The 26,407-nt window shown below is 44.8% G+C and overlaps 1 protein-coding gene across 1 annotated transcript in view; it reads right to left on the bottom strand.

Moving 5' to 3' along the window:
- Nucleotides 1-1,455: 1,455 nt before the first annotated feature.
- Nucleotides 1,456-26,407, bottom strand: part of wls (Wnt ligand secretion mediator) — a 33,081-nt gene continuing 8,129 nt past the window's right edge. The window contains exons 5-13 of the mRNA XM_065434105.1: nt 17,376-17,512; nt 17,245-17,285; nt 16,228-16,355; nt 10,096-10,193; nt 9,971-10,034; nt 8,134-8,277; nt 7,972-8,055; nt 6,919-7,069; nt 1,456-4,152 (exon numbers count right to left, since the gene is read on the bottom strand). Coding sequence (XP_065290177.1) covers nt 4,031-4,152; nt 6,919-7,069; nt 7,972-8,055; nt 8,134-8,277; nt 9,971-10,034; nt 10,096-10,193; nt 16,228-16,355; nt 17,245-17,285; nt 17,376-17,512 — 969 coding nt within the window. The 3' untranslated portion in view covers nt 1,456-4,030. The remainder of the gene's footprint in view (nt 4,153-6,918; nt 7,070-7,971; nt 8,056-8,133; nt 8,278-9,970; nt 10,035-10,095; nt 10,194-16,227; nt 16,356-17,244; nt 17,286-17,375; nt 17,513-26,407) is intronic.

The following is a 26,407-nucleotide window of genomic DNA, read 5'->3' on the forward strand; positions in this document are numbered from 1 at the left end:
GCCATGAGTATCGGTGTGACAAGATCGGCTGTAGAGGCACATTCGGCCAGATGGAATATGTGCCAAAAATAGCAATTTATTTCACACGTCTATCTTGAATTCCCATTTAAAGAAAATTCCATTGTTGAACGTGTTCAGCCTGCTCTATTGTTAGCGTTACGGTGTGCAATCTTTACAACGAAATGACCTGTATAACAAAGGATTTTTGAGGTCTGAAACACTTCATTATGAAGGTGTTTGACTAATTTAGCCCCAGAGTGTTTGTTAGCTAGCGCCATTCGTAACCATAGTAGCATGCTGCCAGCACTGTTTGGGTCTGCTGCCGCATGAATCGTCATTTTATTGTGGGCAATTAGATACTTCATTGCAATTACAGCAGGCCTTCCTTGCTGCCATTAACATGCTTAGTGTAACAGCTTGGTTTGGTGCCAACCTTCGCAGTTACCTCAGCAGCTTGTGTGCATGTCACAGCCTGGCACTACAGTGTATGCTACTTCCACCTTGTGCGCCAGTGTTGTCAACAACGACCAGCCTGTAGATGCTCTCGCACAGGATACAGCAGGAATGAAACAATGCAGTACCTACTCCACAATGTTACATACATGGGTGTCCACAAGAGAACAAGCGCAAAGGGATATGGATGGATTTGTTACATAACTAAAGAACTAATGTAAGCAAGCGCACCTGCCGCAACCATGTTGGAAGTTGACTCGGTTGTGATGGGATAAAGGTATGTACTGTTCATAGATTAGGTGCATATATGCTCCCATCCATCACTGGGCTTCCTTTCTGATTGTAACAAATTTCATTCAAATCAATCGTATGGACACGTCTACTCCAAGACAGCTTTTCCAAGTTCCACAGATACCCTCATCAGCAGTACGTACCCTACTGTCCTCAGGTCCATATGGGTTCAGTGCAGGCAAAACTCTCTGCTAAGAATTTCAATTTAGCCTGTCCTGCATGAACTGCATTAACTGCTCAATTGCCATACCACCTGTGCAATTTCCTTACTTAACTAATCTATCTAATCTCTACAATGCCTGTTTTCCTTAGCGCCAATCCAGTTATCTTAATGGCCCACCAACTGTTCTGTCTGCCAATCTACACTTCTTGAATCTTGCCTTGAATATCCTCCAGCAGCATTTGATCACTAATTTACACTGCCCTCTTCCTGCCTCATTTTAAGCCTTTCCTATACTTCGATCGTTACAGTCCGTTCTACACTTTATTGACCTTGGAAGACTAAATTTTGGCACTTTAGGTTAGTAATATCAGAACAGCAATTGTGTGCTTTTCAAGAATACAATCGTATCAGCAAGGTTCATTTCTGTCTCACAATCCCAGTGCAGCCCATTTTTATTGGAACTGGGAACAAAGTACACCCTCTCTTTAACATAAATTCACAATATTCACATGACCAACACTTGAATATAGAGATATGTAAAAGCACTGTTCGACAGGAAACCGTTTATTTTGCAAAACTGGCTCACATTAGCAAAGACAGTTCCATTCCAGGTTCTGCAATGTGAAGCAATATATCAAAACTTAAATGCCTAGAAAAGTGCCAGTTACATAACACACCAAGTTCACACTGCTTTGTTATGTAAGGTAACAAAAAGTGTGAAAGAAATAGAGTGCAGTTGCACGTAGAAAAATGCGCACCACATAACTAAGTTTTAAACACATGCCATTGCACTCCAATAATAGCACAGCTCATGCCACAAGACGACGTGCAGACATTCTAATGCTATGAAACACTTCTAAGAGAAAGTTTTAGCTCTTGCCATATCCATTGAAATACATGCAAGACGTGGAAATGCACTTATGAAATAGCTAAAAGTATATGGATGTGTTTTTGCATTGGAAAGATTACTATTCTAGCAGCTGTTCTGAGAAGACTCAGTTTAGGTCATCATACAAAAGCTAACAAAAAAAAAAAACCTGTAGATTTTTATAAATGTAACCATACTCGCACTTGTGGACCCAGAACTAAGAAAATTACATTTACAGTTCAGGAAGCTTCATCTACTAGAGTATATAAGGCAAATAAAATTCGTACATGCACACGACTACTTAGAGAATAAGGGACAAAAGTAGTGTGGAACTACTCCTTTTTGCACAAGGAATAAGTTAATATAACTTTGCCTGCTTAAAAGGCTCTTCTAGATTCTATTTACAGAAGTGCAATGCTCACTTTCTTGCAGAGCTAGAGTTACTAATTTATGAAAAAAAGTTTCAAACATGAAAAAATTTGCTCCCAGCAGTCACCAGAACTTGACTCATTCAAATGTTATCTTTGTTCATGTCACTTAAGCACTTTCCTCACAAATGCATCCAGTTAAGGAATGTAAGAGCTGAACTTTGCTCTTGCAAGTACACACAATACCTTTGGCACACGGCTAGACAAGCAAATATGTGCAGTAAAGATGACACACTAACCACTGATGCACAACCTATTTTAGCAATTTTTAGCAAGCTAGAAGAAAACAAAAATCACAGTTTTCATAAAGGTTGCTGACAAAAAAGTTGTCACTTGCGCACACCATTTAAAGCTGTTCTTCCAAAAGCCGGGAACTCGCTTTTACTGCCAGAACCATACCCTGACACAACACTTCACTGGCCCCAAAACTTTCATTGACATGACAAAAGCACACAGGGAAAAAATAATAAAGAACCCAGTTTGTGCAAAAATATAATTTAAGTAGCAATAGACCAACTAACTTATTTATTGCAGGTGCAGTCATGAAAAAGTGCTATGTGCTATTAGCAGTGGAAGTAAAAGCAAACCAATCCACATAGACCACACTGCTTTGTAGATACCACTGCAAAATAGAGTATACATATATAAACAGCTGCCACAGTTAGATGTGTGAAGTGAACATACCAACAAAGGAAATGGGGAGTCTCCTGAACCATCATAATTACGCATCTACAAAACAGAGCTATTAAAGCCATTGAGACTTTGTAGTGCACCAGGGGACAATACATACAAGTAAATGCCCATTTTGAATAACAAAAACATGGCAATGACAATAACACAGTTCACCAAACTTAAAAAAAAAAGGGACTTTCACACACAATGCGACACACAAAGGGAGCCTTGAAACAGCTGTGACAAATCAAGACAATGTCGTATAGAAGAAAAAAAAATGAAATCGTCTCGAACATTCAAAAGAAGTACAAAGTAAACCATGAAGCATAGGCAAGTATGGACTGAACTACATAGTGAAAAGTCTCTACAAAGTCTAGCTGTATAGAAGCTAGCTGAACAAAAATGTGAAACAACCCAGAGACTCCAAAAAGAACATGAACAGACCTAACATAACTACTGCAATCAGTTACGAGCAAAATGCCTGCAAGGCTGTCAGCAGAGTATTGAATGATTATTCACACTGGTCCTGCCTCAGTGCTTCCCAAACTTGTGACTAAGGGGAGCCATGTCATATTTAGCCAAGCGGTCACCAACGCAACTAAAGAGCTTCATGGACTGCCAACAATTACAATAACAAGCTAATGGCAGTTTTTCAAAACTCTGGAAAGAGTACGTTTCTACAAGCAGAAACTGTAAACACTGCAAAGTACGTGTTCCCTTTTGACTTTAGTGCATTGGCTCCAATGAGGACGAGCAGAGGCTGTACTCGAACGCAGAGTCGTAAGTGAGAATGGTAGCACCTGGACTTTAATTTTGAGTTGAGAAACTGTGCTCTGACTACTGAACTCACACATGTCATCAGCAAAAATTTTGCTGCTGGAAGTTGTTGCCGTTTGTAGATTTTTATCCGAGCAGATTGTCTGCAGCCATGCTGACACAAACACATGCTGCATTACTGTTTTTTGGTATTGTCAATTTGAGCAAGCTTCCAGGCAGCAAAGTTTGGGAAGTACTGCTTTACAGCAATACTGGGAGAAAATACCTGTTCATATGGCTGGTCTTGCAAGTGTTGGGCCAATAAACCTTGATTGTCCTAAAAAGCGAAAGATAAAAAAAAAAAACTGGAGGACTGATTAGTTGCATAACCGAGATAAACTAATCCAAGGCTGCCTTTTTAGCGAACTCTGTCAGTGATGATGACTCTGTAGGCTCCGTGGGCACAGGCTCTGTCGTGGTAAGCCGGCTGAATTCGATTTCTTCCTGGCTTGTGGAGTGATCTGGATCGAAGTAGCAAAGTAAGGCATGCACTCTTTCTAGACACTTCTAAAAGAATCCATGAAGGAACTTCACCGTGTGCACAAAGAAAGATTAAAGACAAAATTACAGGTTTAAGCAAAAGCTCTGCTACAGAAAACTTGCATATAATGCGAGAACATGCCAGTCATACAGTTGAGTCTTGTTTTAATGAAGTCGCATTCGAAATCAAAAATACCTTCGTTAGATCCAATATCTATTATAAGCATATACGTGGGTGAATCAGAAACTCCTTGCCTCTATTTTTTATTACACAAAATAAGGTACATACAGGTAATTATAAGTATACATACTATTCTGCATACCTCACACTATTTTTTTCCACATAGTCTCCACACCGGTTCAGACCATTTATCCGATCGCAGCACTAAATCTGAGATGCTCCTGTTGTCAGTCAGCGACGCGAGTGGCTTCCCCGACCACTCATTCTCATGCAAGTCTTCACGGCCTTTTGCGAACTGTCAACACCACCACCTCACATTTCTCAATGTGAGACATCTTTCCCCATACATGGGCTGCATTTCCCTATGGATTTTGATGGGCACTCTTTCCTTGCTCCACAGAAAATGAATCATACTTTGTTGCTCGTATGTCGTGGATGTGCGAAGCTCAACCGCCACCTTCAACTGACAGCAGCGTCATGCCACGGAGCTACCAGCAGATAAGGCCAAACTGGTTCAAGAAAGGTCCACTGCTGGGAATGGATATGTTGACTTTGCATTTACAGCCATAATTTGGCTAAGAAAAATTAAAAAATAGGGGCAAAGACTTGAAGATTCACCTTCATAGTTCATTGCATGCCAATATCAGTGATAATTATTTAGGATTTACTTTACAGTGGCTTGACTATTTACTCCAGAACCGGTGAAGAAGACGGCTTACGGGCATGTAGCGTAAAATCGAGCATGCTATCGTACTAAACCTGAATGGCTGTGCTGTAGGCTGCTCCTGAGAGCCCCCTGCACCATGACTTGCCGGCCTAAATAAACCGTGACTACAGCGCCTATCTCTTTATGCCACCTGCCATAAAATGGCGACCGTGGACAAGTCAGCCCAGCCATGCCAGCATCAGCACACCGACTCTACCAACACGAGTGTCGTGGCCTCAAGCGGTCCGGCAGATGTTCCACGGTTGTACGGCGCCCGAGAATTCTACGTTGACATGATGAACATCTGGTTCATCCAGTTGGACAGCCACTTCCTTCTCAACAAGGTCCCAGGCTCCGGTCAACATCCCTGGCCCTGACTTCTACGAGAACTTGCGAGCAGCCGTCCTTGCTCGCTACATCACCTCGAGCGCTCACTCTCCTGTAGCATGCCCTCTGTCGCAACAGCTCTCGCCATCTGAACCATCGCGTCATTCTGCGTCTTGCCATCCTATATCACCTGCGTCCACCAGTACCGGTCGTCAGCATGCGCTGACCCCAGGCTCAAACCTCTACTTGGTCCCAGCTCACAGGCAGCTGCGTGACCACTCTTTCCAAGGAATTCACTGGGCCAAACACAAGCGCTTTTGGCTACTCTATGGCCTGTCACTTTCCTTCCATAGACGTTCCTGAAAGTTCGTTTTCCATTCGGGGGCGCCTCACTCATCACCCATTCAGAGGCTCTCCCATCAGCTCCACTAAGCGCAAGTTTCACTCTCGTAGGCCACAAGCACAACCTTTGCTACGGCTTCAGCGACCGCCCTAACCCTGATGCTATCAGCACTTGAGATTTCACCACAAGCAGCAGGCTAACCTAACGATGTTCTGTGCTCGCACCTTCCACGAATGCATGGCCTACCAAAGTTTTGCAGGAGCAGCTCTGCCATTTGGTTTATTCAGCTCAAGAATCACTTTTACACCAACAACTTGAGTAACCAGCACTCATGCTATCTCCACGCATGTCCCGAGCTGCCAGACAGTTTTCTTTCAAAGCTCCAACTTCTACCAGACCCGTGCATCTACGACAACCTGCGAAAGGTTGTGGCTTCGCACTATGGCCTCACAGGGGCTGCGCCTTGCTCACAACCGACACTGCCAGTGCTGCCTGGTACATCTCTCTCGGATTGCGGAACCCAACGCTACCAACAACTGCCACTGCCACTACCAACGCCACTGCCACCGTTGGACGCCTTTCGACGTCGTTGTTTTTAGCAATGTTCCCTTCAATGGCCTGAACTCGTGGCATGCGCCAAAAACCGGCTAATATGCCTTAACTCTGCTTGCCGAGTTGCAACGCACAAGACAACGCTTGCCTTTTGTGCATGTTTCAATCGTACTTTGCACTAGGAGGTCGGCCACTCCCGAGATCCCTTTGAACCATGGCTGGCTGGCCTAAACAAACTATTATGTTCATGTTTATTATATAGAGCTTTAAATGTACAAACTAGAATTTGTAGCACTTCTAAGGGACAGCGACATGATAAAGCTCAACCTGCTATTGCATGTTTGCTGCCAATGTGTGTTTGCCATGGCTTTTTTCATAAACTGTTCCATCTTCAAACCCACAGCCCAATGTTGGGTGTGCCGACAACTGGGGGCAGGGCCATGATTATGTTCCCTTGCTCTAACAGGTGTTGTGCAAGTTAAAGATTCTAGTTTTTAAAAATGGGCAACATACCAAGGATCTTAGGTGCAAGAAAACGAACGAATGCATAACTTTTAAGAAAAGTGGGAGTAGCTTATCACGAAATAGATTCTTTAGAGAAATTGGGGGGACAGGACAAATGAAGGAGGTTTACTCACCAGCGGGTGTGGGGTAATACTTGTGAGATGGTGCGTACAGGACAAGCAGCATGAAGACGTAAAGGTTCCACATGCCATAGACCCCCGTGAAAAAAGCCGACGTAAATTCCAGGTCGATGTCATCATCCCACTTCCAGCGACCCTCGCTCACCTGGGACAGTTGGAGGGAGAACATGAAGCAGTTACCTCCTAAACACAGTGACAAGTCTTGCAATGTACACTGCTGTCATCTTGCAGATGCGTAAAATAATGTAACTGTCCTTGCTCAATCATAATTCAGTGCAGTACCAGTCGAAGAAGAAATGCCAGCTGGCAATGTCCTAGATAACATTAGAGGAAGAACTAACTTCGGGAGCATATACGTTTAAGGTAAAGTGAATTATTAAGTGTTCTAGGAGAGAAAGAAAAAAAGAAGACCAACCCTTCCCCTACCAGAAAATGGGGGTAAGCGAAGCTTGTTTTGCATGCACCTGACCTTCATCCCAGTTAATAAGTAACCCAGAGGTAATGGTGCCGCACTGCTTCAGCCTCCCGCTCCCTCAGTTCGGTATCTTCTCATTGCTGTCAGATTGTCTGGGTGAGCAAGTGTCATTAGACACCCAGCGCGTCAGAGCACGTTGGCCACGTCCAGTTAAGCTGGTGGCACCAGTGCGTCTAACCATCGCTTAAACTATAGAAAATTTGTAGGCGAATGATGAACATGGTTGGTCCTAGTTAACGCTTGGTTGTTAAAGAAAGACAAATGATCCCTTAAAGTTTGTCATCAAAGTAGTCTGCAGTGTATTTTAACAATGAAAGCATGCCACACAGCTAAGTGTCTGCGAACTTGCTAATTTTATAAGGGTGTGCAGCTGAAGCTCACTACAGTGAAGACAGATATAGACCATTTCAGACAGTGTAATAAATATCTGCTTATAAGGAATATTACATATAATAAAGGTAGTTTCGCGTCAGATGTGAATTCATTAAAAGTTCTTACTGTATAATTGTCCTCAAGAATGAGCGAATTTTTACTGAGCGATAAAGAGTGGCTTTAACAATATATGCACAGACCTGTCCAATAATGTAGGCAATAACGGTGAGGGCGGCACAGATCTGAGTGGCAAGGAGCAGGAACTTGAACCTGTATATAATGCCCTGCAAGAAAAGTTCCAAACACAATCACAGATGGGAACCACAATCCTGCAACTTGTGTCACCTCATGAGAAAACCAACCTCATAGTACATCCGGCGTGCCTGACTCATACTTGGGAGTGCACTCCTCTTGAAGCTAATGTTACGAAGCACACGATAAAGCAGGTAGGAAAGGAAGAGGAAGTAAACTCCAGCTGAAACCCCACCGGCTATGATGAATGCCAGCTGTGAGGATACCAGGAGTCAAGGTTTCATTCCAGTTTCACAGGCAAGAATTTCGAGGATACTACATTGACACCACAGTTAAAAAAAAGGGGGGGGGGGGGGAACACAACTTCGTGGAATCAAGCTGAACACGCAATTACAAAACAGAATAAAGTACAGTCAAATGTTGTAATACAATAACGAGAAATGGGTCTTGGGGAACAAAAATTTAGAAAAAATGAAGAAAGAAAAGAAATAAGAAGGCAACACACTTTCATATACAGTACAGTCAAATCTTGTAATACGATCCCAAGACGGGCCCTGGTGAAAAAAAATATCACTTCTGTTATATCTACATATCATGGCTAGTTTACTGAGAAACATCTAGCTCAAAAGGACGTGTCATTGAGGAAAAAAACATGCTATATTTATACAGCACCCATAAATCGAAGATACGCCACTTCAATCTCGTTCAAAAGAGCCTCTTTCTGGCTTGCTTTCCTGTCAAAAACAATTGTTCAATATTACTCCAGAAGAAAGCTACCCAATCTAGTAGCTTGCAATGTATATTATTGGACGCAAAGTTTTTTTCATTTTTCTGAAAAACGACTTATTGCAAGTCCCAACTTTTAGAAACGGCACTGTCTATCTGCTATTTGCTTGAACGGTAGAGTCAGAGTGCATAACCACTATAATATAGTGTTATAGGACATGACAACATTTTGAAGTATTAAAATCATAAAGATATATTCACACCTGCAATGCTGCAACTTTCGAATTTTATAACTTTGTCTAAGATTTATAGATAAACACATTAAAATGACAAGTTGTACTCTTCATATATTCAGAAACATACCTGCTACAATACATGCTTTGCAACTCAGCTCCCAAATTTATAATTAAAAATTTAATAGCTTTTATATGATTGACTCGGAGCAAAGCTAATTACAGTAGAAACTCGACATATCAAACAGTGCGGTGATTGCGCAATAGTTCTATATAGCCAGAATTCGATATACAAAGTCACATAAATATAAACGTCAAAAACTTCTGCGAATCAATCGTGGTGCAGTAAATACTCACTTGAAGCTTCACACAAAGTATTTATCTATTTGGCTGAAAGTACTGCAGCAGTGTAGCCTGCTTCATATTGGCAGCCGCATGCTTAAACACCGAGTCCGCAACATAGACTAAACGATCCACAAGTGATAGGCCGGTGCCCTCTATTGTGCCGCAGTAGCAGTGTAGAAGGGCCAAAGCAGCTACAGCCTCAGTTGAAGTCGGGAGCGGGGCAACACGTTGCTGTCATTTACGTACAATTTTCAATGATGACTATGGCGTTGCAAACTCCGCCGCTTTGTATAGGTGGGATTAATGCTGTTTTTGCTCTTTTGCATCGCACATTTATGGCGCTCCGTGCTTGCCGAGCTCCGAGTTGTCCAAATTAACCGATGTGCAGCTAAATACGTCCGAATTAACAAGAGTTTCATTGCATTAAATATTGCATATGCCTGCCGTGACCTCAAGACGAGCCCAAATGATCAGATTTTTCGAATTAATGAGGGTCAAATTAACAATATTTTATTGTACTCAGTTTATCATCTTGTGAACTACAAACACACAAAGGAGATCGCTGCACACTGCTGTGTGTTAAATAAGCAGCAAGATTGGGCACTGAAATATCCTCATATAATCAAACATTCCCAAAGGATACTGCAAGATTGCTGCCAACATGAGTTGCCCAGATGCTGTAGAAAGGATTCTTCATCTGAATCCCCCTGGAACAGAAAAATGTTAGCCCTTCTCAGCCACTAAAAGGTTTATATAGTGTTTGCCTACCTTTCACACAGATCAAAGATAAAGAGGCAGACGCAGCCTGTTATCACGGCACTAAGGTGCTTCCAATATGACCGCAACCTGTTGCGCTCCACGTCATCCTGCAATACAAAGGTTGCAGTTAGTACAGTAAAGAATGAGTGGTCATTTCTCGCGCAATGATGCTACAGAAAAGACACACACACCGCACACGTCTTTTTGTGGTGTCATTGCGCAAGAAATGAACCCATACACACTAGCCTAACTTTCTGTACTTCTGAACAATGAGCCTCCTTACGATAAGGCAAGCAGTTTTAATTTTTCAGCGACATGCCTTTCTTCAATTTTAATGGCATATTCAAGTATTAAGCTGTACTCTGGCAGTGCCACTAAGGTTGTGCAGTACAGTAAGTGCAGAAAACAGCCTTAGGATGGCCTGGCTTCATTATCATCATTTGAGCTGACTCATGCTTGCAGTTAAGCCTAGTTATATTACACAGCCTTTTAAGCATGGCTGAAGCACTCTGAAATGATTAGTAGAATATGCTGCAAGAATGCTACAATTAATCTCTCAAGCCTTTGTGGCCACACAACCCTGTAGCCTTGCATATGCGTGCATAGAGATATAACCTACCAGTCAAATGCATAACCTACCCTGCGGCCCTCCTTCAAGATGAGCATGAAAAGCAAACATGGAAGGCATTGAAAAAGATGTACACATAAGCAAAGCAGGTCATGGATCAGACACAAACATGCAGACAACATACATTTGCATAAAAGAAAGACAGGAGATTGATTTAACGCAATGTCTTCAAGTCACTGTATACACTACTGCAGTAAAATTAATTAAAAATAAAACACAGCGTAGTGGACAATGTCTCAGCATTTCTAATAAAGAAAGTTCTGGAATGGCATGCAGAGACAGCAAATCTGAAACGAAGACCGTATGCTTCATCTCTCCATTGGCAAATTTAAGCAGTTCTTCCTCCCTCTCACTCTTGTTGAAGCAAAGGAATAAAAATTGTGTGAATCAAGTGATATTAGGAGCTTTATCTAGCGAAAACTACGACACTAGTAATAGTAGAGTAGGTTTTACTGAATGCTTAGACAGGTGACACCTCTGGGAAATGGTAGATTCAGCTGGTTTCTATGGTGCTCTGAATCGGATCACGTCTAATGCTTATGATATATCAGCGTTATCTAATGCATCAAAAATTTCTTCAAGTAGTGTACGATGGTTTCGGAGACTCAGTATTACATCGCAGTACCGAGTCACATGTCATCTGTAGGCAAGCTACACCCAGTGATGACTTCGTATGGCACCGAAGGCAAAGCGAACAGGACAGAGCTTCTGCTGTTACATCAGATTGCCAAGTACTACAGGCAAGCTTCATGCCATGATCAGATAAGTTTTATGCGTATAGTCGCCGAATGATTTTTCGGACTCCAAAAATTCGGACATGCTCGATTATTCGGTCTGCTTCGTGGCACCCCATAGACCATAATGTATAACAAGTGCCAAAAGTTTGGACACCTTGCAACCTCTCGTCTGATTTTTCTGACACTCCTTGAGCCAACTCGATTGATAGCACCATGCACTGACTCTGACCGGTGCATGGTTTGATTTGCTGAACACCATTTTTGTTTTGAATGGAGCCTCCTTGCTGCCCCACGAAGTGGCGCTACTGCAAATCCCCGCTCATCATCGTTTCTGCCTCGTTCGTAGCTACAGCAGTTTCGGTCTCAGCTTAGTAAGCCATGTCAACACAATCCAGCAGCTGAATTGTTTCTTTCTTCGTGCACGACACTGCGAGTAGGCCACCTTTTTCGTTTGTGCAACTGGTGTCGGCACGACGGTGTGGTGGTGTTTGCATTGTGTGCTGTGTCGAGGTTGCGGTGATGCAACGCGGCATACGGAAACAGTGCGTCAATTGTCTAATGGCGCCGACAGTGCCCGCGCAGACTGCGTGGGGGAATGCCAGCAAGCGGGTGCTGGGAGGCCTAGGATTTGTTGCCTTTCGATGTGCTCCTTACTAATGCCGAAAATGTTCTGCCAAGACCTGCGCAGTGGTTGCATTGCGATTCCGGACACCATCTCATTTGACAGTTTCACAGGTGCTGATACTGCTGTACTGGCATGCGCAGAACTTGACGATGGCGAGATCATTCATCAGGTTTCTGCTGCGCCGCTGGACGATGACTTCGAGTCGGAAGATGACGCACCATGTGCTATGCTGCCGTCGCATGCGGAGCGTGTACAAGCAGTGACTGTGCTTTCAGCCGCCTATAGTGACCGTATGACCTTCTCCGAGATTCAGGCTTATCTGATTGTGCCTAAACGGAACAGCATGCCACGGCGCATTCACGACTTCTTCAAGCCTACTGCCGAGCCCGAATAAGTGCGCGGAAATGAAGGATTTCTTTTTTTTTCTTAATGTGCTTTTTCGGACACCTGTTTATCCGGACATTTCCGCAGTCCCCGTGAGGTCCGAATAAACGGTCGGCGACTGTATCCCTTTTTGAAACAGGGCATTGGCTTGTGCCTCCCAAGTTTTTTTTTACGTTCCTGCAACGGTTATCATCGACTCTTAATATCTGTGGTTTGTGTTAAAGAGGCCCTGAACCACTTTTAGAGCGAAAGCTCTACTTCTTGAAGTACAACTCCCAAGGTCGATCTCGGCGTGCATTTGACCTTCAGCTGCTGGTGCGCAAATGTGAAAGTGTGAAGTCACGTTACATGATCCACTGCGGAGAGGCATCGCAGCTGCGCTCGCACGAGCCTCGCCACTGTGTACCACATGACTATACGAAGGCTTAACAGCTGCTTCGTCCACACTTGGTCGCTCAGTCTCGCAATGGATGAACCACGCGCCGGTGCAAGTGCATGAACTCTTCACCGCAGACGCCAGGCCGAGTCTGACCACCCTGCAAACATAGCTTGCTGGGAAGAAGCACTGAAGAAAAAGCGTACCAAATTAGCGACAGAGACAGATGAAGAGCGGGAAGCTCGACTGGAGAAGAAACACAATTAAGACTTGAGACAAGCCTTAGACATGCAATAAAGCATTCAAAGTGTCGAGCGCTGTTCTGGAGTAATAAATAAAGCTCTCAGAGAGTCGCACAGCTTACAGCAAAAAGTCACACAGCTCAGGCAATTCAGGCACACAGCTTTGACCAAACTCGTCATCATCTTCCTCGAAGCAGTGCCTACTGCTCGTTCTTCTCCAGTGCAATTATCTCCCCAGGGAAGAAGAGCTGTTCCGGTGACCTATGGGCAGGATAGCACAGGTGGGCCGAAGTAAGGCTTTAGCCTCTGAATGTGCACGATTTCACAGCTTCGGCAGTGCTTATCTGAAGCTGGCTCAAAGGATTCTATCATATAGTTCACAGGAGGCACTGGAAACAAGTTTCGGTGAAAGTCCCAGACTGGCAGCAGGAACCCAAAGCCAGACTAGTGAGTCAAGGGCATATGGTGCAGGAGAGGAAGGGATATCCCGACACTGCTTCTGTCGCTGCTGGCCTTCTGAAGTAAATGTGTGGGCGAGCTTTCGGCAGTCTTCCGTGTGTGCAGCAGCTTCGGACAGGGTAGTAGACCCCGTTGTGTCAGGACGATATCGAAGGATGGTATCCATTGTGCAGGAAGGCTTGCATCCATAAAGAAGAAAGAATGGGGAAAACCCTTTAGTGGCCTGTGAGGCGGTATTATAAGCATACATCACGAAGGGTAGGACACGTTCCCAATTCATCTGGTTAGATGCGATGTACATGGCTAGCATGTTGCCAAGAGTGCTGTTAAAGCGCTCAGTCATCCTATTAGTTTGTAGGTGGTATGCAGTAGTGATACGGTGAATTATCTGGCATTCCTTGAGTAGGGCTTCTATAACGTCAGAGGGAAAGACACAGCCTCTGTTGCTCAGCAGTTTTATGGCGGCTCCATGGTGAAGTATGATGTTATGCAGAGGAACCAGGCAACATCACACGCAGATGCATTGGGCAGAGGCACTGGGCAGAGGCATTGGGCAGAGGCAACGTTTCCGCGTAGCGTGTAAGATGGTCTATCGCCACTATCACCCAACGGTTGCCATCTGAAGTACTCATAAGGGGCCCGTAAAGATCAACTCCGGCGCGGTCAAAGGCTCGCTCGTCCTAGGTAAGGCAATGGTTGCAGTGGAGCTGCTGAGGGACGAGTGGTATTCTCACAGCATTGGCAAGCGAGGCCGGAGCAGACATCCTGATGAATCAGTGCATCCTGCGCTAGTAATAACGGAGTCGCGGGCATGCGTAGGTTTTTAGCACTCCTGCATGTGCACATTGCAAGTCACCGTGAAATGCTGCATCCATGTCCGAACATAGACGTTGAGGGACCACGAGTAACCATTTGTGGCTGTCGGTGAGGTATAGTTGTGGCGGTATAGGAGCCTACCACAAAAAGAGAAGTGGTATGTTTGGCGACCCAATGTACGGCCAGGAGAAGAGACTGATGGATGTGACAGAAAAGCCAGCATAGAAACAATCCATCCTTCTGCTGCTCCGAAAACATGTTCGTGGTAGTAAGGGAGGACTTGCATATTGGTACATTTGGATAGTTGGGCTGGCCTGACACAGGGAAGCGAGACAGGACATCCACGTCCGAATATTTATGGCCAGAGCGGGGACAGGACTCGAATATTGTATGCTAGGAGGCAGAGCACCCATTGAGCGAGGCGACCTGAACAATCTTTCAGGGATGACAGTCAGCAGAGCATGGTGGTCAGTTAAGACGTCGAATGGGCAGGTGTAGAGGTAAGGATGGAATATAGTGATGGCCCAAATGATAGCCAAGCATTCTTTTTCCGTAACAGAGTAGTTGGTTCCCACTTTCGTGAGTACATAGCTGGCGAAGGCAATGACGTTTCCATCGAAGCCAGCCTTTCGTTGCACAAGAACGGTGCCAATGCCGATGCTACTGGTATCCGTGTGACATAGACATCTCGGGTGACATAGAAGGTGATGCAGCATTGTGAATGCGGCATCGCAAACTGGCGACCAGGCAGAGAAGTCGCGGTTATCTGCAAGAAGCTGTGTCAAAGGCACTATTATGGTAGCGAAGTTGCAGACGAAATGGCAAAAGTACGAGCACAATCCAATCAAGCTGCGGAATTCTTTTGTGGTCTTCAGTCGTGGGAAGTGCATGGAAATCCACTATATTATGAAAAGAAAGCATCCAGAAAACATTGAGGAGCAGGCTTCTGTTGAAAAAAAGAGCGTTTGAGAAAAATGTGACTTCAAGCTCCGCTTGCGAGCTATATGTGCTAAGCATGAGTGCAAAATTTGATTGAGACGTTTACCAGCTACGTATGATATCTGCAGACTGTTTCTTCACCAAGACCAGGGGTGGTTCAGGACCCCTTTAAGAAACCTTAAATCCATGGTAGCCACTGCAGTGGCTATAGTGCCAAAATGAGTAAAAATGTTTGTAAGAAACTCATGATTTTGGCCTTTTTCCTATTGTTAGGAGCAAAGTAAAGCACTAAACAGCGGAAAGCAAGTTATTACGTATCTTGCAGATTTTAATGTCCCATCCCACTACTTTTGAGATGTTTACACAGCGAAGCATCTGCACCAGGCCTTCCCATTGTCAAAATGCTCATACTACTATCTCGGAGAAGAGAGGGCTTTAACAATAAAACTGTTGCAGTCAAGGCAAGTTTAGAGAAGTCAAAAGCCTGTTCAATTCAATGGTGCTGAGCCTAATTGACAGTAAGCAAATGACAGCGATTTCATCTTGAGGCACGAGGAATGGCTGTCTCCATGTTCCCTGCACGTTCACTTCTGCATGCAGACACTCTCTATAAGTTTGGAACAAACACTAACACGAGAATCAGTAGATTTATTTTCATCAACTTTTACAGATAAGGAAAGAAAAATAGTTTTAGCACCAGAAAGACAACCATCCCTCTTGAAATTACATCCAGTAGCGCTCTTAGACATGCATCGCAACTCCATAGCTTTGACTGCAATGTTGCAAAGTTGTAATATACTAACGGGGGGGGGGGGGGGGGGGTAATGTTAGTGACTTTGGCTGCCACAGCATGCATAATGCCTAACGTACTGCTTTAAAAACAAACTATAGCACGTATATAAATTTGTACAGAAGTAAAAGAACAGCCTGCTCACCATAAGGTGCTCTCCGCAAAAAATGAGCCAGAAGCTTAGCAGTGTCGCGTAGAAGATTCCCTGTCTGATGTCACTCAAGAGTAACATGAACGGCAGGTTGAACCAAAGAGTAAGGAACTCAAGGGGCACTGGAACCGGAAAAAACATATGTACAAAAATTTTCAACAGTCTGTCTTGATAGAAGCAGCAATATGGCCCAAGACCATATTCAGTTGTGTTTATCGAATATGTACTTTGTAAAAAAAGTCAAGCACCATCTGATACATACAGCTGGTCTCTGAATGAGGCAGCTTTAAGTAGCCTCTCTAAGCACACGAGTCCCCATAGTGAGGTAAATTAGCTTTTATACAGTGTTGGCAACAAACCTTTTTGACTGGAAGCTATTAACTCTGCAGTGTAATCTTCACTTAGATCTTCCACCCAACAGACAATCAAACACCCATCTAGTGCTTAACCCAAACGACTGCAGGTGGCAAGGGCAAGCTCTTGTATGAGTGTGGTTTTTTTTCTGTTCTAATGCAACAAACAGGCAAGGTGGTTCGCTGCGTAAACAAGTGCTTTGCCATGATACCCTACAGACAGACTGACAACCACATAATTGTAAAAATTTTGTTTGGAGCATGTAAAGGCCTCTAGATAAGCTAAACAAGCTTCAGAATAGTGCCAGCCTAAGGAAGTCTTATCATTTGAGAATCTAATTTAAGCAACAATGTTTGCAACAATCTTATGCATCTCTACGTCTGCAACATCTCGTATGTCAGTCTCGATGGGATATAATGACATTCACAAATCCTCTCACGAATGCATAGGGAATTTTACCAGCCTGTCTAGTGATATTTCACTTTTGAGGAATACAAAATACGTTGAACCTTATGGCTGCTTGCTGGAATTAGGAAAATATTTCATGGCAAGTATTTAATTGTCTTGCGTCTCAATCAAAAGCCAGAGTAAAATGTTCAATTCTGCATCAAGTGCCCCATCACTGTTACAACACTGCAACAAGTTGCAAGCACTCACAGTTGAGTAGAGTCAGAGCGATCCCCAGGGAAAGCAGCAAGCTGAAAGAAAGAAGGGACAAAAAATGTAACGCCTACCACAGATGCTCACTCTGCAAGAATCGTGCTAAGGTTCAGAAGCTTGAAACTTGCCCTTCTATGAGGTGTGGCGGACGTGCCAGCATTCTGATGCGTCGCCAAAACCAGATCAGTGTGGCCAGCACAACAGGAAAGAAGAATGTCTTGAGGGAGACCCACACCTTTGTGAAGCCGCCATTTTGGTGGATAAGCTGCACAACACCAACAGAGTTAATGTAGAGTTGAAAGAGCTCAAACTCTCAAAAGTTCTTGCAACATTATGGCTTTAAAACAGCAGCAGTAACTGCTGTCCAGTGCACATTTTCTTTCAGGGTCTTCCTTGCCATTTATTCTCGAGTGAGGAGTAGAAACCTTTAGTGACTGTTTTTCAATAAAGCGTCACTTTCATCAGATAAAGTACCGTATTTACTATTTAAGTAAAACCTCATTGATATGTTCCCATTAGATACGTTGTCCCGGTGCCAACATTTGCAATCGAGAACATAAAAAATGACCCAATAGAGTTAAACTCATTTTTACTGGTTTATACGTTCCCGGAAAACACAATTTTCCGGCACCAACATTCAGTATGACACCCAAATGCGATCGTATAACACGTTTTCCTGCCGCTAGATCCCACGTAGACAAGAAAATGCACAAGGCGCGCCTTCAAGAACAGTTTATAGCTGCCTGCCGCAGCAGCTTCATTGCAACACTCACCCACCCGTCTCGCACGAGAACACCGGCGCACATTCCATTTCTCATTTCGGTAACAGCAAATCTGTTCAGGGTCACCACATGCGGCATTCGCAGCTATTCCCGTCAGTCCTATTTGCGATAACTATCTTCGTCTATCTGTTTCACAACACGTGGTGCCACCGGAAGTGTAGTGCACGCTGTTAATAGGCGATGACCGAAACAGGCTGCCATTCCCAGCTGTAGGCGGCACGATGTGGGCATCGCGTTTTGCTACAGCAGCATGCAGCGTCACTCACCAGCTCGATTTCATTTCAGTTTTCCATCGCCCCCTTAAAGCACCACGCAATAGAAAAACAACAAAACGCGTCTCAGGCTGCCGGAGCCCCACCAGCTGCATGCGCGCCGGCACCTGCGCAACGCTTCGCATTATGTAGATGTCAATTGTGGAGTGTCAATTTTTTTAGTTACCTCGAAACGTATGTTTTCCCAGTTAATACGTTCTTTTTCGCGTTTTTTTTTCCAAACGTATGAACGAGGTTCTACTACACGTAAATAAAGCGACCACAAATATAATGTGATGGGGGACTTTCAGATTCTCAGAAAAAGAAAAATATATAATGCGATCATAACACCGAGTGATGCCACAAACAGAAAACGATGCATAAAGGCGGATATCCGCAGGGCGCTTTATTCATTGTTACTGTTAACTGGCGTCATAAAATAAAGTGAAAGGACGAGTGTATGCAGAATTTACTCATCACTGTTGACGTCTTTGCCAATGTCTGCAATAACAGCGTCATTTTCCATGCCACCAAGCTTATTGGACAGGCAGTATTATGGAAGTGCCAACAATGCAGTCGAACACACCAAAGCCACGTTGGATTAAGTGTGTTTGATCACGATTTTGTACGTGGTAGTGATCATGGTGGTGCCTAGCGCTTTAGCTCACTGCAGTTGAAGCATCATGCCACCTAAACGTGGTGACGGGCTGGTACCAGAGCTCCGACTTCGTGCTCAGCAGCACAACACCATAGTCACCAGACTGCAGCACTGAGTAAAGACAGCAGCTTTTCTCTGAAGCTTTGACAAAGTGAAAAGCAACAACTCTGAAAGGCAACATCATACACTATACTTCTGATAAATGGTATTTCACGAGGACCAATTGAACAGAATGTACCAACAACATTTCTCATGACAAATAATCTGGATGGAAGTATAAAAGAAAAAATGCTACGAGCAATAAGTGGGAAAAAATTTTTTTTACACCTTACAATAAACTTTGCTGAAGAACCATACTGCCAGGTGTAGCTATTCATCATTTTCTCGAAGACTGCATTTCACCCGCTAACAACTTAGTTATCGCTCAGCACAAGACGCGCCTGTGTGATTGGAACTTAAAGGAATGTTATTGATGGTTCTATGCGTTGACTGTTGTCACTGAAGCTTTTGTAATCTGATTGTTTGTGCGACGCAAATTGTGTAGTATTTTCTTGAAGACACGTAGGCACCAGCAATTATACTCTGGAAACTTCAATGACTAAAGTATAAAAGCCGACGCACTTGATCGGCAGATTATATTTTTGCCAATTGCCGACTGTGTTCAACGCTAACATTGTGATTTGAGTGTAAGTTGCTTTTGTGGACACAGGTTCGCCCAATAAAAAGTTAGTCAAGCTATTGACAGTTTTGCTGCTGTGTTTTTTTCACCATCACCACTATGTGACATCTGGTGGAAGTGGCAGAGGATTCATATACCAAACACCCCCGCAAAGCCGTGATCCAAGCTCGACACCCGAGGACAATGTCAATGTCGCCAAGGACCAGAGAGCTAGCCATAAGCAGCAAGGACTGTTAGCGGAGTACTACCAGAGACTTCTACCTGAAAAGACAAGGAAGCGCACAGCCACGACAGCAGGTAGAATGGCAGCCCCTGTGACACCAACACCGATTGGGCTGTAGCAGCCCAGGAAGCCACCGACGTGCCGCGGATCAACATTTGAGGACCCAGAAAGCTGGCTGGAGACTTACGCAAGGGTTGCTACATTTAACAACTGGAACAGCGACGACAAGCTGCGCCATGTCGTTTTCTCATTGGAAGACACCGCCAGGACATGGTTTGAGAATTGAGGAACCACCTTAACGTGGAACCTGTTCTGCATTGACTTCCTCCACACATTCACAAGTGCTGTGCACAAAGAGTGAGCCCAAGCTCAACAAGAAACTCGAGTGCAGCTCCCCAATGAGACCATCGCATTCTCACGGAAGAAATGACCCATATTTACCAACACGCCTACCCAAAAATGTAAGAAGAGAAAAAAGTAAGATTCCTGAAGCGGGGCGTCAAGCAAGAAATTTTTGTCAAACTGATTAGCAACCCACCGAAGATCATAGCCAAGTTCTTGACAGAGGCAACGGCGATTGAGAAAACTTTGGAAATACGCATTAGGTAATATAACCGCCAAGTGCTCCCGCTGTAGTGCACCATCCAAGCACTGTGCTTTGCCAACCTCCAAGAGACCATAAGGGCCATTGAGCGTAAAGAACTGTGCAAGATCTTGCCTAGGTCGCAACCTCAGGTGGCCTTGGTCACTGACATGGCCAAGGAGGAACTACAGCGATCACTTAGAGTTCCTCAAGTACAATCACCACAACCCGAGCCAGAAGCGATGACATATGCCGCCGTCGGTACCAGTCATGGTCCCCCTCCGCACCCGTGCCAGGGCTCCATAGTGTTGCAATTCCATTGTATACCACCGCTGCTGCCAGCATGCCCGACCATCGCCCAGCGGAGTATTCCAAGGAAGACCAACGTTTGGCACGGAGAGGCGGAGAAGCAGGCCGCATCTACTGCCGGTGCCCATTCCTCGAAATGGGATGAGGGTTTGCCATCAACATTCCATGCCCGCAGCAACGTGAATGCCTACGCGATATCGCCATTTATCTTAACACCACTCAGTGGAGCCCTGAACGACTGTCCCATTCGCCATCACCAGTCTGCCACCTGTCGCCGCAGCGCCAACCATACACTGGCCCAGCCTGGGGCCGGTTCGTCAGCCCATACCCAGAAAACTAAAGGCAGCAACCGATGGAAGTGCGGTTGCTGTTCGCCCAACTGACGTAGATCCTCTGCTGATGACTAAGATGGCGAAAAGACTATCTCGACGACATATCAACGAGATGTCGTCATCCCAACGAAACCTAGAGGCAAAGAATATGCCAACAAAAGAAAACCTGCCGAAACAATGTTCCAGCCACAGGTCAAAAGATGCAGCCATGATCCCACTCCAAGACCTAACTGCAACGCAAGACAAGGAACCACCAACCTCGACGTGCTTCTTGATGACCATGCAGTCACTACCTTAGTGGATACAGGAGCCGACTACTCCATCATGAGTGGAACCATCACTGCCCAGGTGGAGAAAGTTAAGACTACATGGAAAGGTCCTCAAATCCAGGACAGCTGCAGGACACCTAATAAAGCCGACTGGAATCTGCATGGCAAGCATTATTGTTCATGGCCAGGTCTACCCTGTCACCTTCGTTATCCTCCAACAGTGTTCACGAAACGTCACTCTCGCATGGACTTCCTGAACCAACACGACACGATCATCGACCTGAAGTAGATAACGCTGTCCGAAGATCAAGCGATACCGCCAGAGAGCTCTCGTAGTCACCACGCCTTAAGTGTGCTCGAAGATCAAGTGAGCACCCTACCTCGCTCCAACATTGCCATTTCAATCAGCACCAAAACACCCGCAGACATGGAAGGTGCACAGAGGGCGATCAACTTCGACTGCTCGATTGCGAAATTTGCGTCACAAGAGGGATAGCTTGACTGCATGAAGGAAAAGCAAAAGTGATGCTGACGAACTTCAGCCAGGAGTTCAAGCACGTCAACATGGGCACGACGATCGCGCACCTCAAGGAAAATGTGGAAACCCGCATGCGTTTGTCCTCTCCTATTCTGCTGTAACTGCCTCGACGAACATAGTTACGAACCCAGTCTTCGAAACAGATCCAAGCCTTCCCATGAGTAAGCAACAGCTCAAAAGTTTTCTCCGATAATACAAAGACTGCTTTTCGACGTCATCAAAGATTCGGCAAACACCAATTGCAAAGCATAGCATAATAACCGTAGAATCTGCTTGAACACTCTGCCAGAGTCCTTACCGAGTCTAAGCAAAGTCTATGAGGGTGGGCTGAACTCCTCCATGTAGGAGTCGTACATGCATTGCATCAACAAAGAGGTCAGTGAATCAGCAATCTGCAGGAAGCAAGATTGGATGCTTCAATTCCTCTTGGTCATTAAAGCTGCTGCAGTCAGCCTCCTACACGAAATAGTCTGTCACTGTTGAGAAACACTTGTAACAGCAGCACACCAGACGTGTTGGGAATTTGTTGTCCTTCCTCCAAGGTCATGACTTCACTTGCAAATGCAGTGTTGGACAAGCCTCAACCAATAAATCTCCAGATGATGCAACTCAAACGCTGTCAGTGGTCCGTTAGAAGATGGCATGTTCTACGAAGCACTCAGACGAAACCTCGTAATTTAAGCCGTTACTCAGAGTAATCGGAGGAGGCGTCCAGAGCATGTTAACTTCAAGCGGTGGCTTGTGCAGAGGCACAGGGGGTGCCACTACTATGGCGGAGCAAGCGGATATCTCTTCACGGATCACGCTAGAAAGGGCCTCGGGTGAAGGAGCAGAACAAATCCTCACACGCCATTGCAAATGAGGCTGTGACAACAATGAAGGACTGGTCCACCAGAGAGACTTGCACGTCAATGATAGGGCCGCTGCTCCATACATGAGCAAACCTGGTGGATTGTCATTGTCTGTGAAGTGCCTCCAAGAAAACCCCAAAGTCAAGCGTTGTATTTCGAGAACACGGTTTCTCACGAAAGCCTCCGATCTTTTAGCATCAGTAGCAGTCTAATGTAGGGCTATCGATGAGTAGCTCCAAAAACTATTGACTCTCCATCCGGACCCTGCGAAAGTGGATGGTCAGCGAAGCTGTTAGAAAACCACTCAAATGTCGTCGATGGGGATATGAAATGTATTATTGTTCTGCCTAGTCTAAGCACAACACTATTGTTAAGCATTACAATTTTGCATTCTTCGACGCTCATCGTATTGATGTTGCTCTTTGGGAGTCTTAACTTTGCATGGTCTACATATAGTGGTCTTGCAATGAACTTACTGAAGCTTAGAACGACAGAAAGCTGAGCTAGTTCATAAGGATTCATTATGCAAAAAAGAAGTGAGGCGAAACCAATGACGTCATATTTGACGTCATAGTGTTCATGTTGTCCACTTCTCTACTCTTGTGTCCTGTCTGCACGCCTCATTTCTTTTTTGCATAATGAACTTATTGAGTTGCTGGGCAGGTCTGCCTTTTATATATTAGGTTTGGTGACATCACTCACTGATTTGTATGTTGCTGCTGCCCCTTTCCCACCGCAGCAGCTTATGCAACCGTAATCTTTACCGGGAAACACACGCAAGGAAAAGGAAAGTGGCTCACATTGTTCACAGGCACCTTATCATCCATTATGCGGTTTGGACGCATGTAGTGCTTTTCTTTATTGAAATGAATACTGTGCTGTATGTTATATGCGTGATTCCAAAGAAGATATGTAGTCCTCTTTTTTTTTTTTTTTTTTGCTGATGCACACGAAAAATCTTGGCCAACTAGAGGCTAACAGCTTCACTGTAAAAAGCGTCGATAGCTAGACCATAAGAAGCCAACCAAGAAAGACACCAAGGACAACACAGGATAAATTATTTGTGCTTCCTAAGTGAATTAAAGAAATGATAAATTAATGGAAATGAAAGTGGATGAAGAAACAACTTGCGCAGGTGGGGAACGATCCCACATCTTCACATTGCGCGTGTGACCCTCCACTTTCATTTAGATTAATTTATAATTTGTTTAATTCAATTATTAAGTACAAGTAATTTTCCCTGTGTTGTCCTTGGTGTCTGTTCGTTGGCTTCTTAGGACATGATTACTAAAAATCAGGCCCCTCAGTTAATCCCCATTCTTCTCGTTCATTACATAATGAGGGTCTTGAATCTGGCAGCACTGATACCTTCAGGTAGCATGTGTGGATTTATTGACCAGTTACCTTCACCCAATAGATCATACACTCGTGACGCCTGCGGCAGAAAGGATGTTCCATATCCGAGTGGTAGCGCTGACTAAAATTCCGAGGGTTAGCTCTAGTAGTAACACATAAATAACCCAGAAAGTGGATGGGAAAATGGCACCGTGGTAGCTCAATTGGTAGAGCATCACATGGTAAGTCTAAAATCCTTCCTGACCCACAGAAGATAGCTGCCATCGCTAAGTTCACACGGCTTGTCGACAAGAAGGCAGTGCACAGATTTCTTGCCCTGTGTGCCTATTACAATTGCTTTGTAAAAGACTTTTCAAGAATTGTGGAACCCTTAACTCATCTCACAAAGGCCGATGTCAACTTTAAATGGGAAACACGGCAGGACGACACATTTGAGGTGCTGAAACAACGGCTGCTGTCACCACCAGTGCTTTCACACTTCAATGAAGACGCCAAGACAGAAATCCGCACCAACGCAAGTAATGTAGGCCTCGGTGCTGTGCTAGTTCATCGGAAGGATGTAGTTGAAAGCGTAATTGCTTAAGCTAGCCGGTCATTGTCGAAAGTGGAAGCGAATTATTCTACAACTGAGAAAGAGTGCCTTGCGATCACTTGGGCTATGGCAAAATTTTGGCCTTACATATATGGCAGACACTTCAAAGTGGTAAGTGACTACCAGACCATGTGTTGGCTAACAAATTTAAAGGATCCTTCAGGTCGCCTAGCCCCATGGAGTCTCAGACTCTAGGAATTCGACATCACTGTGGAGTTTAAACGTGGGAGAAAGCATTCCGACGTGGAGTGCCTGTCGCAGGCCCCTACTGACCCACCACCACAAGACGATGTAGACGGCTTCGCCGAACAGCAACAAGTAGACTCAGAGTTACAAAGCCTTGTGGAGTACTTAGAAGGCAAGACCGACGTTGTCCCTAGGGTATTTTGGCATGAACTATCTTTGTTTTGCTTGTACAAAGAGGTCCTCATAAACAAGAACTTCTCCCCAGTCAGCAGAAACTGCCGTCTTGTTGTAAGAGCAGCACTCCGGCCAGATGTCTTGCACCCCCTGCACAACGATTAGACAGCCAGGCACCTTGGGTTTTCCCATACACTCATTCGCAAGAATACAAGAGCAGTACTATTAGCCGTGCCTGACTGCTGATGTTGCCGCTGCGTCAAGACATGCCATGACTGCCAGTGGCGCAAGATACTACTGACAAGGCCAGCAGATTTACTACAGCTATTTAACCCTCCTTGAAGACCTATTCAGCAGATCAGGATAGATTTGTTCGGACTCTTTCTGACGTCAACATCTGCAAACAAGTGGATCGTTGTGGCCACCGACTACCTTACTGACTATGCCGAAATGACCAAAGGTAGTGTAGCGAAGAAGCAAAATTTTTCGTCGAGAACATCCTACCCCGACATGATGCGCCAAAAGTCCTCATTACTGATAGAGGAATGGCTTTCACAGCTGAGCTTGCTCAAACCATACTGCAGTATAGCCTGACAAGTTACCGGAGAACCACTGCCTACCACCCGTAGACATTTGGCCTAATGAAACATCTGAACAAGACACTCACTGACATGTTAGCAATACACATCCTATGTTGAACACAAGACGTAGGATGACAACCTGCCGTATGTAACCTTCACTTACAACATCGCGGTGCAAGAAACAAGCAGATTGCGCCGTTAAAGCTGGTTTAGGGCAGAAACCTGATGACGGCTCTCAGCACCATGCTGCCGCACGTCACCAACGAAGAGAATCTCGACATCACCGCCAATCTCTAGTGCGTCGAAGAAGCTCGACACCTCGCTTGCCTGAAGACCAAGAATCAGTAGAGGACCGACAGCCGACACTACAATATTCGACGATGCTACATTGAGTACCAGCCCAAGGACTGTGCTTGGGTTTGGACTCCAATACGCCGATGAGGACTTAGCAGGAAGTTTTTGCAATGCTATTTTGCATCCTACAAAACCATCCAACGTATTGACACACTGGACTACGAGGCCATGCCAGACGGCATATCACAATCACAGCGGCACCGCTCACGGCCTGATGTGGTCCACGTTGTGTACCTTAAGCCCTTCTACCAATGCTTACCCTGGGACTTTGATTCTTTGTTATTTCTCTTCACTGCATGTGCTCTAGTTTCTTGCGCTTGTGTCTGTAGCATCGGGATGACACTTTTTAAGAAGGGGGCGTTGACATGTGCACTTACTATTCATCCTTTTCTTGAGGACTACATTTAACCCACTAACAGCTTATCACTAACAAGTTATCGCT

Source organism: Dermacentor albipictus, chromosome 9 (assembly GCF_038994185.2).
Source record: "Dermacentor albipictus isolate Rhodes 1998 colony chromosome 9, USDA_Dalb.pri_finalv2, whole genome shotgun sequence".
Lineage (NCBI taxonomy): Eukaryota > Metazoa > Arthropoda > Arachnida > Ixodida > Ixodidae > Dermacentor > Dermacentor albipictus.